General features: G+C 40.0%; 1 protein-coding gene across 1 annotated transcript in view; it reads left to right on the top strand.

The window, feature by feature from the left end:
• Window positions 1-12,981, top strand: part of rasa4 (RAS p21 protein activator 4) — a 38,215-nt gene that overhangs the window by 15,159 nt on the left and 10,075 nt on the right. Inside the window, exons 5-8 of the mRNA XM_017699548.2 lie at window positions 5,006-5,138; window positions 5,567-5,648; window positions 6,646-6,780; window positions 7,550-7,641. Coding sequence (XP_017555037.1) covers window positions 5,006-5,138; window positions 5,567-5,648; window positions 6,646-6,780; window positions 7,550-7,641 — 442 coding nt within the window. The remainder of the gene's footprint in view (window positions 1-5,005; window positions 5,139-5,566; window positions 5,649-6,645; window positions 6,781-7,549; window positions 7,642-12,981) is intronic.

The following is a 12,981-nucleotide window of genomic DNA, read 5'->3' as shown; positions in this document are numbered from 1 at the left end:
AACGTGAGCAATTAAATTGTATGTTTTGGCTAGGGATTTGTAAAAATTTCAGTTCAGTATGGGAAAAGCAAAACATCCATCTTTCATGGAAATGGATATGTCTCATGAAAATTAGGTATCTGCACATCCTTTCCAAGGAAAGTGGGTGGGGAGGGGGAAGGGCTTGCATTATGGGCACACTCACACTCAAATGACAGGGCTTTTTTTTTTAAGTTGCTTAAAAAAATTTGAGGAATTGCAACTTTTGAGGCTCATTTTATAGCAGGGTGGTGCCTGCTATATATATCAAGACAGTTTAATGTGTAAAATAATGAAATAGCAAAAACTAGACCTTAATATGTGGCATTCGGGACCGGCTTGACCACCACTGAGCTCCTTGCTGTGCAACGCTGTGCAATCCTCACCCTCAGATGCTGCTGCTGCCACTGCATAATCATTACCTAATCAAATTAAACACTGGCCCACCTGTTTTTCCCGCTTTGTACTAGAATACTATAATATTTTATACTAAGAATGTTTTCTATCCGGTGTCGACCAGAGGAGGATGGGTTCCCCTTCTGAGTCTTGGCTCTTCTCAGTGTTTCTTCCCCTTGCCCTTAGTGAGTTTTTACTTGCCACTGTTGCCACTGACTTGCTCATGGGGGCTTGGACCTGCATTTTCTTTTCTTTTTCTTTATGTAGTGCTGATTGTTATGTAAAGCGGCTTTGTGACAACACCTGTTGTAAAAAGCGCTATATAAATAAGCTGCTTGCTTGCATTATACCTAATTATATGTGTATTGTTACATTGCTGGCTTTGACCACATGATGGTTGTACCAGTTCTAACAAACATCACTAGTATTTCTGAGATACCTGCCTCCTTACTTTGGTATGTCAGCTAAAGTGGAAGTATCTTAAAGCACACAAACATTTCTGGCTGATTGATTGCCCTTGTTTCTTGATTTGGATTATTGTGTTTCTAAGCGAAGAGCATCAGTTTATATTGACTTCACTCTTTCTTTGGCAATTCCCCAAAAGGAAAATTTAATTGCTCAATTGTTGATCTTTGATGGCTTAAGATACTAAAATTCCACAGGAGAAATTGTATTGGACAAAAAAGAGAGATAACCTACTTTTGGCCTAGATAAAATTCCTATTGGTTGTTCTCAGCATTAAAACTGAGGAGGCTCTTAGTCTTGTATGACAAATGATTGAATTCCTGTCTTTAGTTCAGCTGCAGATGAACAGGGTCTTATTATTCTTGGCAAGTTTAAGCGCAATGTGTGACTTTATTGAGATCTCTACTGAAACTCAAGAGGAGATGCATGAGATAAATGGGGTCTGCAGGAGAATGATTTAGAAGTGTCATTTGACGTTTAGTTTGATCTCATTGTGCAGAAGAAACTGCGCAGATATCAAAAGAGGTCTCTTTTTGATTTTTCTTTCTTAGGAGTCATTCACTGTGCAGAGTTCAGGGGTGTCTGCTCTGCCCTGATCCTGATGTAGTTAAGGCTTCTATGTGTGATAATGCATTGCCGAATCCTGCAGGTCTACGGTCAGGTTAAGCTGTAGAAAAAAGCTTTGAGGCTGTTAATTCTATTACAATAAGCTTCTTAAAGCCAGAGGGACAGAGGAAGGATATGATATGTCAGATTTATCCTGCCTCTCCTGTTTGTACTGTATACTGTGTGCGTGTGTCTATATGCACTGTTAGGTGTGTATTTACTGTTGATATAATCCACATAGCATTTACATCCACGCTATATAGTGCCCTCCACAATTACTTGCACCTTTGGACAAAACTATGAAAAAGCATTGTGATTTGTCTGTTGATTTCTAATATCTTTATCAAGATGGTATATAGAAAATATACATTAAGATTATTTGAAGAAAATGTATACATATCATATATATATATCTATCTATCTATATATACATATATATATATACACACACACACACACACACACACATATGCTGTGTCTAAATGTTTGTGAATACATTTATAAATGAGTGAATTCAGCTAATTTAAGGTGCACCCACTGCTGATACAGGCATTCAGTTACACACACACAGAATGCATAATCTCCATAGGCAATTACCAATAAAATGGGATGCCCTGAAGTGGGCTAGAGGGGTATAAAGCTCCCCAGCAGTAGAACTGCATTTTGTAGAGTGATAGAGTACCTTCAAATGCCTTTGGGATGAGTTACAGTGGTATGTGAAATCCAGACCCAATCAACCAACATAAATACTTGACTTCACTAAGGCTCTTGAAGCTGAATGCAATCAAATCCACAGTGCACTGTTCCAGTGTGTATTGTAAAGCCTTCCCAGAAGTTGTTGAACACTAAGCAATATTACTCACTGTCTTACATAATTACTATGCTATCTTACTATCTTAAAGTGGTCATCCATGAAGGTAGAAATGAGGAGACATATTGGCCAGACACCCTTAGTCATCCATCATCATGGGGAAAACATAGATCTCTCTTCACTATTAGGGTAACCTTTCAAAATATTCAAACTGCTGGGTCTCGGATGAACCGTAAGAGGATAAATAACAAATGTGTTTTGCCCCTACACATACATCGAAAGGATGGTTCATGAGGCAAAACCTTTCCCAAAAATCTCACTCCAACAACTACTAGAGTTGACTTGACAGTTGGTTGCATCCTTAAAACAAAGTCCACAACCTTTTGATGCCAGTGAATCAGTTGAAAGGCTTGCCAGAAAAGAGCCTCTGCTGCCACCATCATCAAAACGCTCAAGTACATAATTGGTACTTTGATTGGAACCAGCTTCTAAGGTCTGCCGAGAGAAAAGCAAAGCTCTTTGGGAACAAACACCAAAAATGGCTTCAGCGTTTACTGTGAAAAGAGTCAAAGTCTTGTTCTTAGTCTTGGATGACAAAGCATTGAATTCCTGTCTTCAGTTCAGCTGCAAATAAACATGGGTCTTATTATCTTGGCAAATTTGGGCACAATGCGTGACTTTCTTGAGAGCACTACTAAAACTCAAGAAGAGATGCGTGAGATAAAAGAGTCAAGGTCGTGCAGAGCATAATCTGATCCCTGCTGTGAAGTAGGGTGGAGAATCTGTAATGTTGTGGGGCTTTGATAATCTTGTTAGGATATATGACATCATGGACTCACGATCAAATGCTATGAGATTTTAGATCAAAATCCAGCTGCAGCTGCCAGGAGGCTAAAACTTGGTCATGGTTGGATTGTCCAGCAGGACAGTGATCCAAAGCAAGCTCCAGAGCTACACAAAAGTTTGGAATCATTGTAATATATTTGTCCCCAACACTAATGCAAACCTGTATAGTCAAAGACATGTGGACTAAACAAAAGCATAATAAGTCATTTCAATTCATTGTCAAAAGGGGAGGGGGTTACTAAAGACAAGGGGTGCCAATAATTCTTTGAAAACTTTGACCTCACAGAAAGATTAGATTTCTTTCCTGTGTTCACTGTATGTTTAAGCTGAGGAACAACATGGACTTTTTACTCATTAAGGGTGCTAATAACTCTGGAGACCCTTTAGACTATTTCTGCAGTTGAAAGCACAGATAATTATTCAAAAAAGCCTGTTTCTAGCTTGATGTTCTCATATTTTTGACTATAAATTAATATGAATGCATGGAGAAATAGTTGTCCAGTTCATGGAAAGCAGTTATACACATTTTGTGAATTGGGACCCTTGACTGTGTTTCCTTTAAGAATTAATGTGTTTTGTGTCTACAATGTATTTTATAGCAATTTATTGACATTTCAGAACATAATATATACACTCACCACTTTATTAGGTAATAGCTAGTAAAAGGTTGGCCACCTTTTGCCTTAATTCTTCGTGGCATTCCTCAGAGATTTTGGTTGGTTATTTGAGTTACTGTTGCCTTTCTATCATCTCGAACCAGTCTGACCATTCTCCTCTGACCTCTCACAACAACAAAGCATTTTCGTCCACACAACTGACCGCTCACTGGATATTTCCTCTTTTTTGGACCGTTCTCTGTAAACCCTAGAGATGGTTGTGTGTGAAAATCCCAGTAGATCAGCAGTTTCTGAAATACTCAGACCAGCCCGTCTGGCACCAACAACCACGCCACGTTCAAAGTCACTTAAATCACCTTTCTTCAATCACATTCACTTCAGCAAGTTGTCTTGACCACCTCTACATACTTAAATGCATTGAGTTGCGGCCATGTGATTGGCTGATTAGCTATTTGTGTTAACAAGCAACTGAACAGGTTATGTTCGTGTGTGTGTGTGTATTATTTGTATATTTGAATTGTGTGTGTGATGTCTGGAAGCATCCCAGATTCATCTCTTAGACTGCTAGACAGTGAAGCATGAATCATCATTCCAGACAACACATTTCCACTGCTCCACAGTCTAGGGCTAGTGTGCTTTACACCACTTCAGCTGATGTTTGGCATTGCACATAGTGATCTGTGGCTTGTGTGCAGCTGCTCAGCCATGGAAACCCATTTTGTGAGGCTGCCAGTCCTCAGTTGTTGTGCTGATGTTGCCTCCAGAGGGTGTTTAGAGCTTTGTAATGAGTGATGTAACAGGCCATTTTTTTATGTGCTACAGCACTTGGTGATCCTGCTCTGTTTTCTCCTTAGTTTGCATGGTCTACTGCTTGATGACTGAGTTGTTGATTCCATTTAACAATAGCAGCACTTACAGCTGACCGGGGCAGACCTAGCAGGGCAAAAATGTCACAAACTGACTTGTGGCAAAGGTGTCATTCTATGTCAGTGTTGCATTTAACGTCAGTGAGCTCATCAGTATGACCCATTGCACTGCCCGTGTTTGTCTATCGAGATTGCATGGCTATGTGCTTGATTTATACACCTGTTAGAAATGGATTTGACTGAAACACCTGAGCTCAATAATTAGCACTGGTATCCACATTCTTTTAACTGTACATGTGTGTATGTTGTATGTATATGTATGGTCATCACATTTCTGCAAAGGACAAGCATTTATAGCTGTTTCTTTTTGCCATGTGTAGGTCTGGATGGCTGGATGAACCTGACTGAGATAGATCCAGATGAGGAGGTTCAAGGGGAGATTCACTTACAGATATCTCTGCTGGGGGACGGGGATGTTCCACACAAACTGTGCTGTAGAGTCCTTGAGGCCAGGTGAAAGGCTTAGAAAACACATTAGAAATGAATTTCCAATTGAACTAAAAAGCCAACGTTGGTGCAAAAACCAAACCAAGAGTGTTGACTGTGGGAAAAAAAGAATCATTAATAATTGTGTATTTCTTGAATAACATACATTTGTGGAGAAGAATACAGAGAGTGTTTTCGTTAGTGTTTTTTTAATAGTGTAGAAAAATTGAAGAAAAGCTGTGTGAGACCTTTCAAAGGCATGGGAATCTGTCTACTGCTAGTTTAATTTTCAAATATGGTAGCCCTAACCAGTAAATCTTATTTTATGCATGATGTTTTGATGCAGAAAAAAAAAACACTGCACTGGTCTAAAAATAACACCGGCTCTAAGAGACATTTTTATATGTTTAGATCAGTTCACTGTCTTACTCATCTGTTTTGGTTTCGTTTTCTAGAGATCTTGCCAAAAAAGACCGCAACGGCGCATCAGATCCATTCGTCAGAGTCAGATACAATGGCAAAAGCCATGAGAGTGCAGTAAGTAAATTGTTCTTTACTTTCTTTCCACAACTAACCTTAACTGACCTAAATTTACACTGCTGAAGAACTTTACTCAAAGAATAGATAAAACAGGGGATCAGTTAGTATGATCTCATTTATATAATGCTTCCCTCAGCTAGCTTTCAGTACATTTTAGCATTTTTGGGTGAAGAACTCTAACAGTGATTCACCATCGCAGATTCCTCTTAAAGCCTAGGCTTAAAATCTGTCTGGCAAGCTTGACTGTAATTGACTTTGAGTCACACTATGATGGATTGTGAGTTAGCTTGTTCTTTGCTAACTACTGTTGTAGTCAAGATCCCTAGAGGTGACTCTGAGTCAAGAATAAGACCAGGAGTGGCGATACCGAGATGACAGCCGGCCTATACATTTTAAAATAGATTTAGTAAAATATAACATTAAATGATGATAAATAAAAATAACAAGTAATATATAGCCTTAAGATATTAATTATTATATCCTTCTTCTCTACTCATCCGAAATCACCACCTAAAGTCAGATAAATCTAAACAAAACAATATTTATCAAGTAAAAACATAATAACATTCCAATTTGCCTTCAGGGGATGTTTGAATGAACCATAAAACATCAGCAAAAAAATAATACCCAGTTAAGCCATCACGGAAAGGATCAATTAGACCCCCAAACCTGTAGCAAGCAGGTTTTTTAATGTAGCAAATGGACCTTTTTCCTGTTTAAAGTTATTGTTGTTAGAAAAAAAATTCAATTTTTAATTATCTGAGACTGAGGCATCACGCTTGGCTGGCCTCAAAACAGTTTCCTATTCCACCTTACTTTGAGACCAAAACAAGACCAAGGCCAAATTATATAGAGACTGAGACCTTTTGCTAACCTCTTGAAGGAGTAGTTCAACCAAGGTTAACAACGGCTAAAAATTCCCTTCATTCATTGTTAACTACTGGAACATTGTTTGGTTGAAATGTCTCTTCTGGTGTAATAAACACTCCTATAGGTGGTAAAGAAGTCCTGCTATCCACGCTGGAATGAGAGTTTTGAGTTTGAGCTGGATGACACTCTGGCTGATAGCCTTCTCTGTGTGGAGGTGTGGGACTGGGACCTGGTCAGCAGGAACGACTTTCTCGGAAAGGTAACATTTTTCACGGATGTGGTTTCTGAGCCTACCTTAATAGTCTAATTCATGCAGAAGCGCTTACCCTCACATTATTCAAATGATGTGGACACACACAGAATATTAATAGGGTACCCATCACTTCTGATAGCATAAGGACATATTAGAAAGGATAATCAGAAAGATTGTAGTAAAAAGCATTTGAAATCCCCTGAGCTGTTTTCGCTCTGTTCTGCTCCAGAGATTCAGTCTGGTATTACTTTAATTGGGAGCCGTTTCAGAGCAATCAGTGGGATCTGATGAGCAATAGGTGCAGTTCAGTTGATGATGACAGCTAATTGAGCAGGGCACAGAAACCAAAGAAATTGGTCTTGCCTCCCTGAATCTGAAAAGTTAACAGAAAAAAGGTGAAGATTCAGTAAGGTTTCTGCCAGAGTCTGTCAATGACAGCTTCAGAATTACACTAATCTGTGCTGATCCAGCTACCTATTTGATTAACGTGATAAGGTGTCAGTAATTTGGGTGGTGGTGTATGTTAATATGTTGTTGACCAGTCAGTGTGTATTTTTTGGAATATAACACAGATGACTCTTGCGATATCTTTCAAAATGCATTGAAATTGTTTGTAGTTTCAGTTTTATTTTCATTTTATTTTGTTCTGGTAAACAGGCAGTCACATTGGATTTCTCACCCGCAAATAAATGTCTTGATCATCATCTCCGGCGCGAGTTGCTTTGACATTTAATTGTCAAGTCGGCTGACGCGTTTGTCTCCTGTTATCCCTCAGGTCCTGTTCAACATCAACAGGCTTCAGTCGGCGCAGCAAGAGGAGGGCTGGTTTCGCCTGGGGCCTGACAAACCCAAACACAGCCAGCATGAGTGAGTGCCTTTGATTTTATTCCATTTTCTTACACAGCCAGCACCAACAAAGAACTACATCTCAGGAGAGGATTTAGATGCCTCTCTTGAAGCTCATCTTTGGGTCAAGGTAGTTGACGTTGAATGTATAGAGGTTAGGGTTATTACAGTACACTCCCAGAAAAAAAGGTCACTGTCATTGGGGCAGTACCCCTCTTATCACTGTGGTGGTACCCTCAGGGGTACATCCCAGTACCTTTGTCAGGGACCATAATTGTACCAGAATCCATTGAAATTATATTTTCTAAGTTGTATTGACTCCACACACCCTGTCTAGTTTTGAACCCATTTAGTTATGAAAAAGGTACAAATATCTACTTTTCCCACTAGGAAAGACTCACGTAAGGTACACCACTGGACCTTAAAAACACTGTTGTACCTTTGAGGGTACACTTACATTGTTTGTACCTTGATGAATGAGTCATGTACCTGCATAGTACGTTTATTTCTAACAGTGTATGGATGTTCAGTTTTTGAAACGGGGTGGTGAGACAATACTCTGTGACCGAATATATATAGACTTTCACATGCTGGCATTGGGATGATTTGCACGGTTCCATTAAAAAAAGTAAAAGCATTTCTAAAAGATATCAGAACAGTAAGAGCAAATGTGTTACGGGATGGCGGGGAGGTGGACCCAAGTGCTGAACTGAAACCCAGCAAAACAAAAAGGCAACAGGATATGAGGGACAACGGAACCTGCAGTTGCCGTCGCCACTAATGAGGCGCCCGGACCGAGGTTCAAACCGCTGCTGTTATGGTCGACGGTCCGCGGCGCTACCGCTGCGCCATGAGGAAGGCGGATAAAAACATGGGAGCGAACGACAAACAAAGGGGATGCCACGGACAGCATGCTCAAACAAAGGCTGAGTTGAAAGGTGAAACAAACAAAAACACAAAGGCGCTGCCATCATAATTATGACGGTTGGCAGACTTTCCGTCATGTGTTTGCTCCTTTAGCAAACCCCTCTGGTGTGGCTTGGATTTTTGGGTGATTTTTGTTGTGAGTAATGTGGGGGCAGTTACTCCCTTTTTGTTTTTTGAGGTAAATTCTTTTCTCTTTTATTTTTCTTTTTTGGTTTTGGGGCAGTTTCTTTTCTATTCCTTTCCTTTCTTTCCGAAGACTAAGTACCGTACCGGTCACCCCTCTACAAAGGTGTGACAAACATTGGTGTTTGCCAGCACCTTATATAAGGAGGCTTCCAGGTGCGTCAAGTTAGTTTAATTGATCGAATAACAGAAAAATAAAAGCAGATTAAAAACGGATAGCTTTTCTCTGTAACACTAATGTATCATAAATATTGCATGTTTAGTAATTGTACAGTTGTAGAATGAAACACTTTGATCATATTTGTGAGTTTGTTTGTTACTCTTTGTTACGCAAAACTCAAATGCCTTAACATGAGCGTGCTGTGATGAAGACTGCTGATGTACACTGAGTCAGCTGCCCTGGTCATGATATTTATGAACTCATGTTTGTTTGAACTTGGGCTGGTAGTGAGTGATAAATATAACTTCAGATCTTTAGAATATAAAACGTTTAGTAGCCCATCGTTATATTTTCCAGTCAGTTTGTCAAGTTTTCAGTATGAACATATACTGTAGCTTTGAATGTAGCTCAGGCAGTCATGTTTTTGAACTGTAAAACCCCTCCCATTGCGCTTGTACTCAATGTCTTCCTCTGCGTGCTGATAAATATGTGCACTGCTGATTTTTCTGAGCATCCTAATGCCAGTGCTTTCACCTACAATATAGGCCTACAGCCTAATGCTAATACTTCCCAGGTTTCTTTCACTATGGCCAACCAAATGTCTGATAATTAATCCTTACAAATACTTAAATATCAAAATTAGTCAGAATGCATGTCCTTCATCATTACTCCCCTAATATACATGTAGTGAGATTTAAAATCCTGTCAACTTGAATAGTAGCATGGATGAAATGTGTGGCACCAGTGCATTTAAGCCCATTTCCAATTGTTTCGTTGAGCCTCTTTGTTTATCAGCTCTGGATAAATGTTCACGACTGAATGTGTGTTACTCGCTGGCTATGTCGTCATGGTTTGGCATAGACGGCTGTTCCTCTGTGTTTGTTGGCCATGCATAAGGCTTTTGCAAACTTGTGCGCGTCTGTTCCCGTCCATGTGCTGACAGGAAGTACTAATCCTTTCCGTGGCTAAATCCTGGGATTTTTTTTTTTCATTCTGTCTCTCTCTCACTCTCGTTTACTTCTCTCTCTCTCTCCTGTCATGTGGATACGCAGGGAGGATTATAAAGCAGGCATGCAGAGGAGGAGTGGGATGGCAGTGCTTATGTAAAAACTTCAAGGTTTTGACCAGAACCGGAATATCGGGATTGGCCAGCGGTGATGACAAACGCAATATGTCAGTGTGTGTGTATGTGGGGGAGATTAGAAGAGGGAGTAATTTGGGGACACGTTGTGTTAGTGTGATAGAGATTACAGTCTAAAGCATTCATTCATCGTTTCCTTTACTGTTTCGTTTGTTCATTCATTCTTTCTTTTATTTATACTGTAAAACAGCTTCAATTCAACATACTGTATCTTGACTTCAGCTATTACTATACAAACTGCTATCAGACCACCTGCAGGTTCCGTGTGCTCAGTTCCCCAACATGCTGAGCTACTGAGACTCAGGAAAAGGTGGGAAGAGATTAGAAGCGAGCATTTAGTCAAAACATTTAGTAATAATCCATCTTTTGAATGGAGAAGTGGATGGAAGGATTAGGCATTTTAGAGAACTGAACTAAGGAATGGCTAAAGTGGTAGGAACTCCATTATTTTGGAAAGATTTATTTCCTTTTGGTACTATTTTATCAAAACAATAAAAACAAAAGCTTACTCCACATTTGACAACAAAACCTTAGTCCACTCATGTTCAGTTCAGTGTTCAAGTGCAGATTTTTTTTGTGTTCTCAGTAACGGCTTCTTCTCCTGCTTTTTGTCCGATACTGAAAAACAAGTAGCATATACTTAATAGCTGTTTTGACTGGAAATTGAATAAAGAAAAGGTGGTCTCTGACTTTTGCACAGCTCAGTACATTCTAGATTTTGAAATATTCCTGATTCCTGAAGTGGCAGAGCGACATTTTTAAAAAGGCAAACGCACATGCAATAAAATATCCCTTGATTGTTATATATTGAGCTGTTAGTGTGTATCAGGAAATGTGACAGAGTGCTTCATTTTAGAGATGCACAGAATTTGAGTTTAGTGAAAATCCTTTTTATTAATGTTTGTCCATCTGTTCCTGCTTTGAAAAGATGAAAAGGGGGAATTAAAATGTCACTGCTGATCCCAAACAAAGGATTATTTTCTTCCAGGTTCTGTTGCAACAGTAGTACATTATTGTGATATTTACAGTTTTTTTCTTCAGTTCAGTCAGTGCCATTTGTTTGGTAGCGTGTTTGTGGCTAATGCCTGTTTTATAAAACATGCAGATAGGAAGGTAACAAAGAACAGTACCACACTCCACAAGCAACCGTAAGCAAGTGCTTGATGGAATTAAAACAACTGCTTTCATTCAGTTCTGCCAAAGTGTATACATATTGAAAACATGGTCCATTTAGTCTTAGCCAGTTGTTCACATCAGTTTCATTCCATGTACTTTCATACCCAAAAACAACACCTTCTAGCCCCCCCCCCTTAAACAATATTTAGACCTCTTTTTTGCGTGACATACGGTGAAGCATGAAGATGAGTTTCGCCTGCTATACCCTCTCCCTGCAGTGATGTCATTCTAATGAATTCACTTGATAAAAACAGAGTTGCCCATTAAGCGCCCATAATCTGCCCCTCCCTTACTCTTGATCTGCACTCTTCTCAGTGAACCAGTCAAGCTGGCGTTGTTGTTATTTATTTTGCCTCCTTTCCTTTTTTTTGCCTTCCACACCGTCTTCTTCCTGATTGGATTTTTGACAGCCCACCATCTGTTGCCTGCTGTTTGGTGACTGGCTGCTGATGGTGGCGCTTGGCACACATGCTCTCACACACACACACACACACACACACACACAAGCACACTTCAGCCTCCCACTTTCCCTTAAGTGTTACCCCTCTTTGGAATTGAGATTATGGAGCGCGAGTGATCAGCAGGTGTGGGTGGGCTATGAGTAGGCTCAATCAAAATATCACAGTCAGGTCCTCTCGAGCAAAAATGGATGTGACCAGGCCCTTCAGGAGAGCTAAATAATGGTTGTTTTTATCTTATGCGCTCAGCAGCTTCTAAGCATGTTCTGTCATAAAAGTGGGTGGCGGGTCGCAGGGAGTGGAAGCACGTTTTACGGAGGATGCTTGTTGAAATCGAGGCGACACTCAGAGAGAATGGAAAGGGCTAACGGATAGTGTCCATTATTAACTCCTCAAAATTAGAGGCTTATTAAGTACAAAGGGTTATTATTCAGTAACTACAGGGTCTTCAGTGCAGGCTGGCTGAGCTATTTTTAGGTTATAGAAGTGTGGAATAAAGCTTTGGGCCCACCCTGGTCCACTCCAGGTGCACTCCCATCAGCCACGGATTAATCAGGCCAAAATAAAAGCTACAAGCATTTTAAATGTGAAGGATTTCCCATGGATTCTCTGTTTTTATTTCTAAATAATACACACATAGAATGATCAGTAACATGAAAGAAATAGTCATGACGAAAATAAAATAAATAAATACAGGGGTTGACAGTTGCTCAGTGTCACTTGTTGCAGTATTTCAAATTAAAGAGCCTGTTGTCACTTGTTTTGGAGATTTTTTGCATTCTATTTCCCTTTAAAATGGGAATTCCACTGTTTTTTATTGCTGCATAATTAAATGTTAAAATGTATTTACATGCTGTTTGCTGTGAAATGCTCCATTCTAGAGAAAATTACAAAAGAGCTGTTCACAGTAGGACCAGACATCTGAAAAGTTTAGTAATCAAAGGAGTATGCGATGTAGGCGGTGGGTCAGACAGAGCGGAAGTGCGTATTGTGGAGGGCGCGTGCTGAAATGAGGCTAACACACAGTGTCCCAAATGAAAAATGGTGCACACCCATTGGCCACAGGACTGCAGGCAGCCTGTATTACGAGTCATTTCGAGCTCCAGCGGGTGGGATGCTCTTCTGACCTTCAGCAGCTGCCGACCGCAGACCGTGATATTGTCCCCCGCCCTTGACTGTCTGCCTTTAATGCCCCATTTTTAGTTTGTTTCATTGTGTCAACGCTATAAAACACATCTACCCACGCAGCTATAAAGTCTCCCATTCCCTTTCTTTTATGGAGCATTTTGCTCAGGATGGTTCCTATAATGGAGTCA

The sequence above is a fragment of the Pygocentrus nattereri genome, chromosome 23, assembly GCF_015220715.1.
Source record: "Pygocentrus nattereri isolate fPygNat1 chromosome 23, fPygNat1.pri, whole genome shotgun sequence".
In the NCBI taxonomy this organism is placed as follows: domain Eukaryota; kingdom Metazoa; phylum Chordata; class Actinopteri; order Characiformes; family Serrasalmidae; genus Pygocentrus; species Pygocentrus nattereri.
This window is presented reverse-complemented; position numbering and strand designations above follow the sequence as displayed.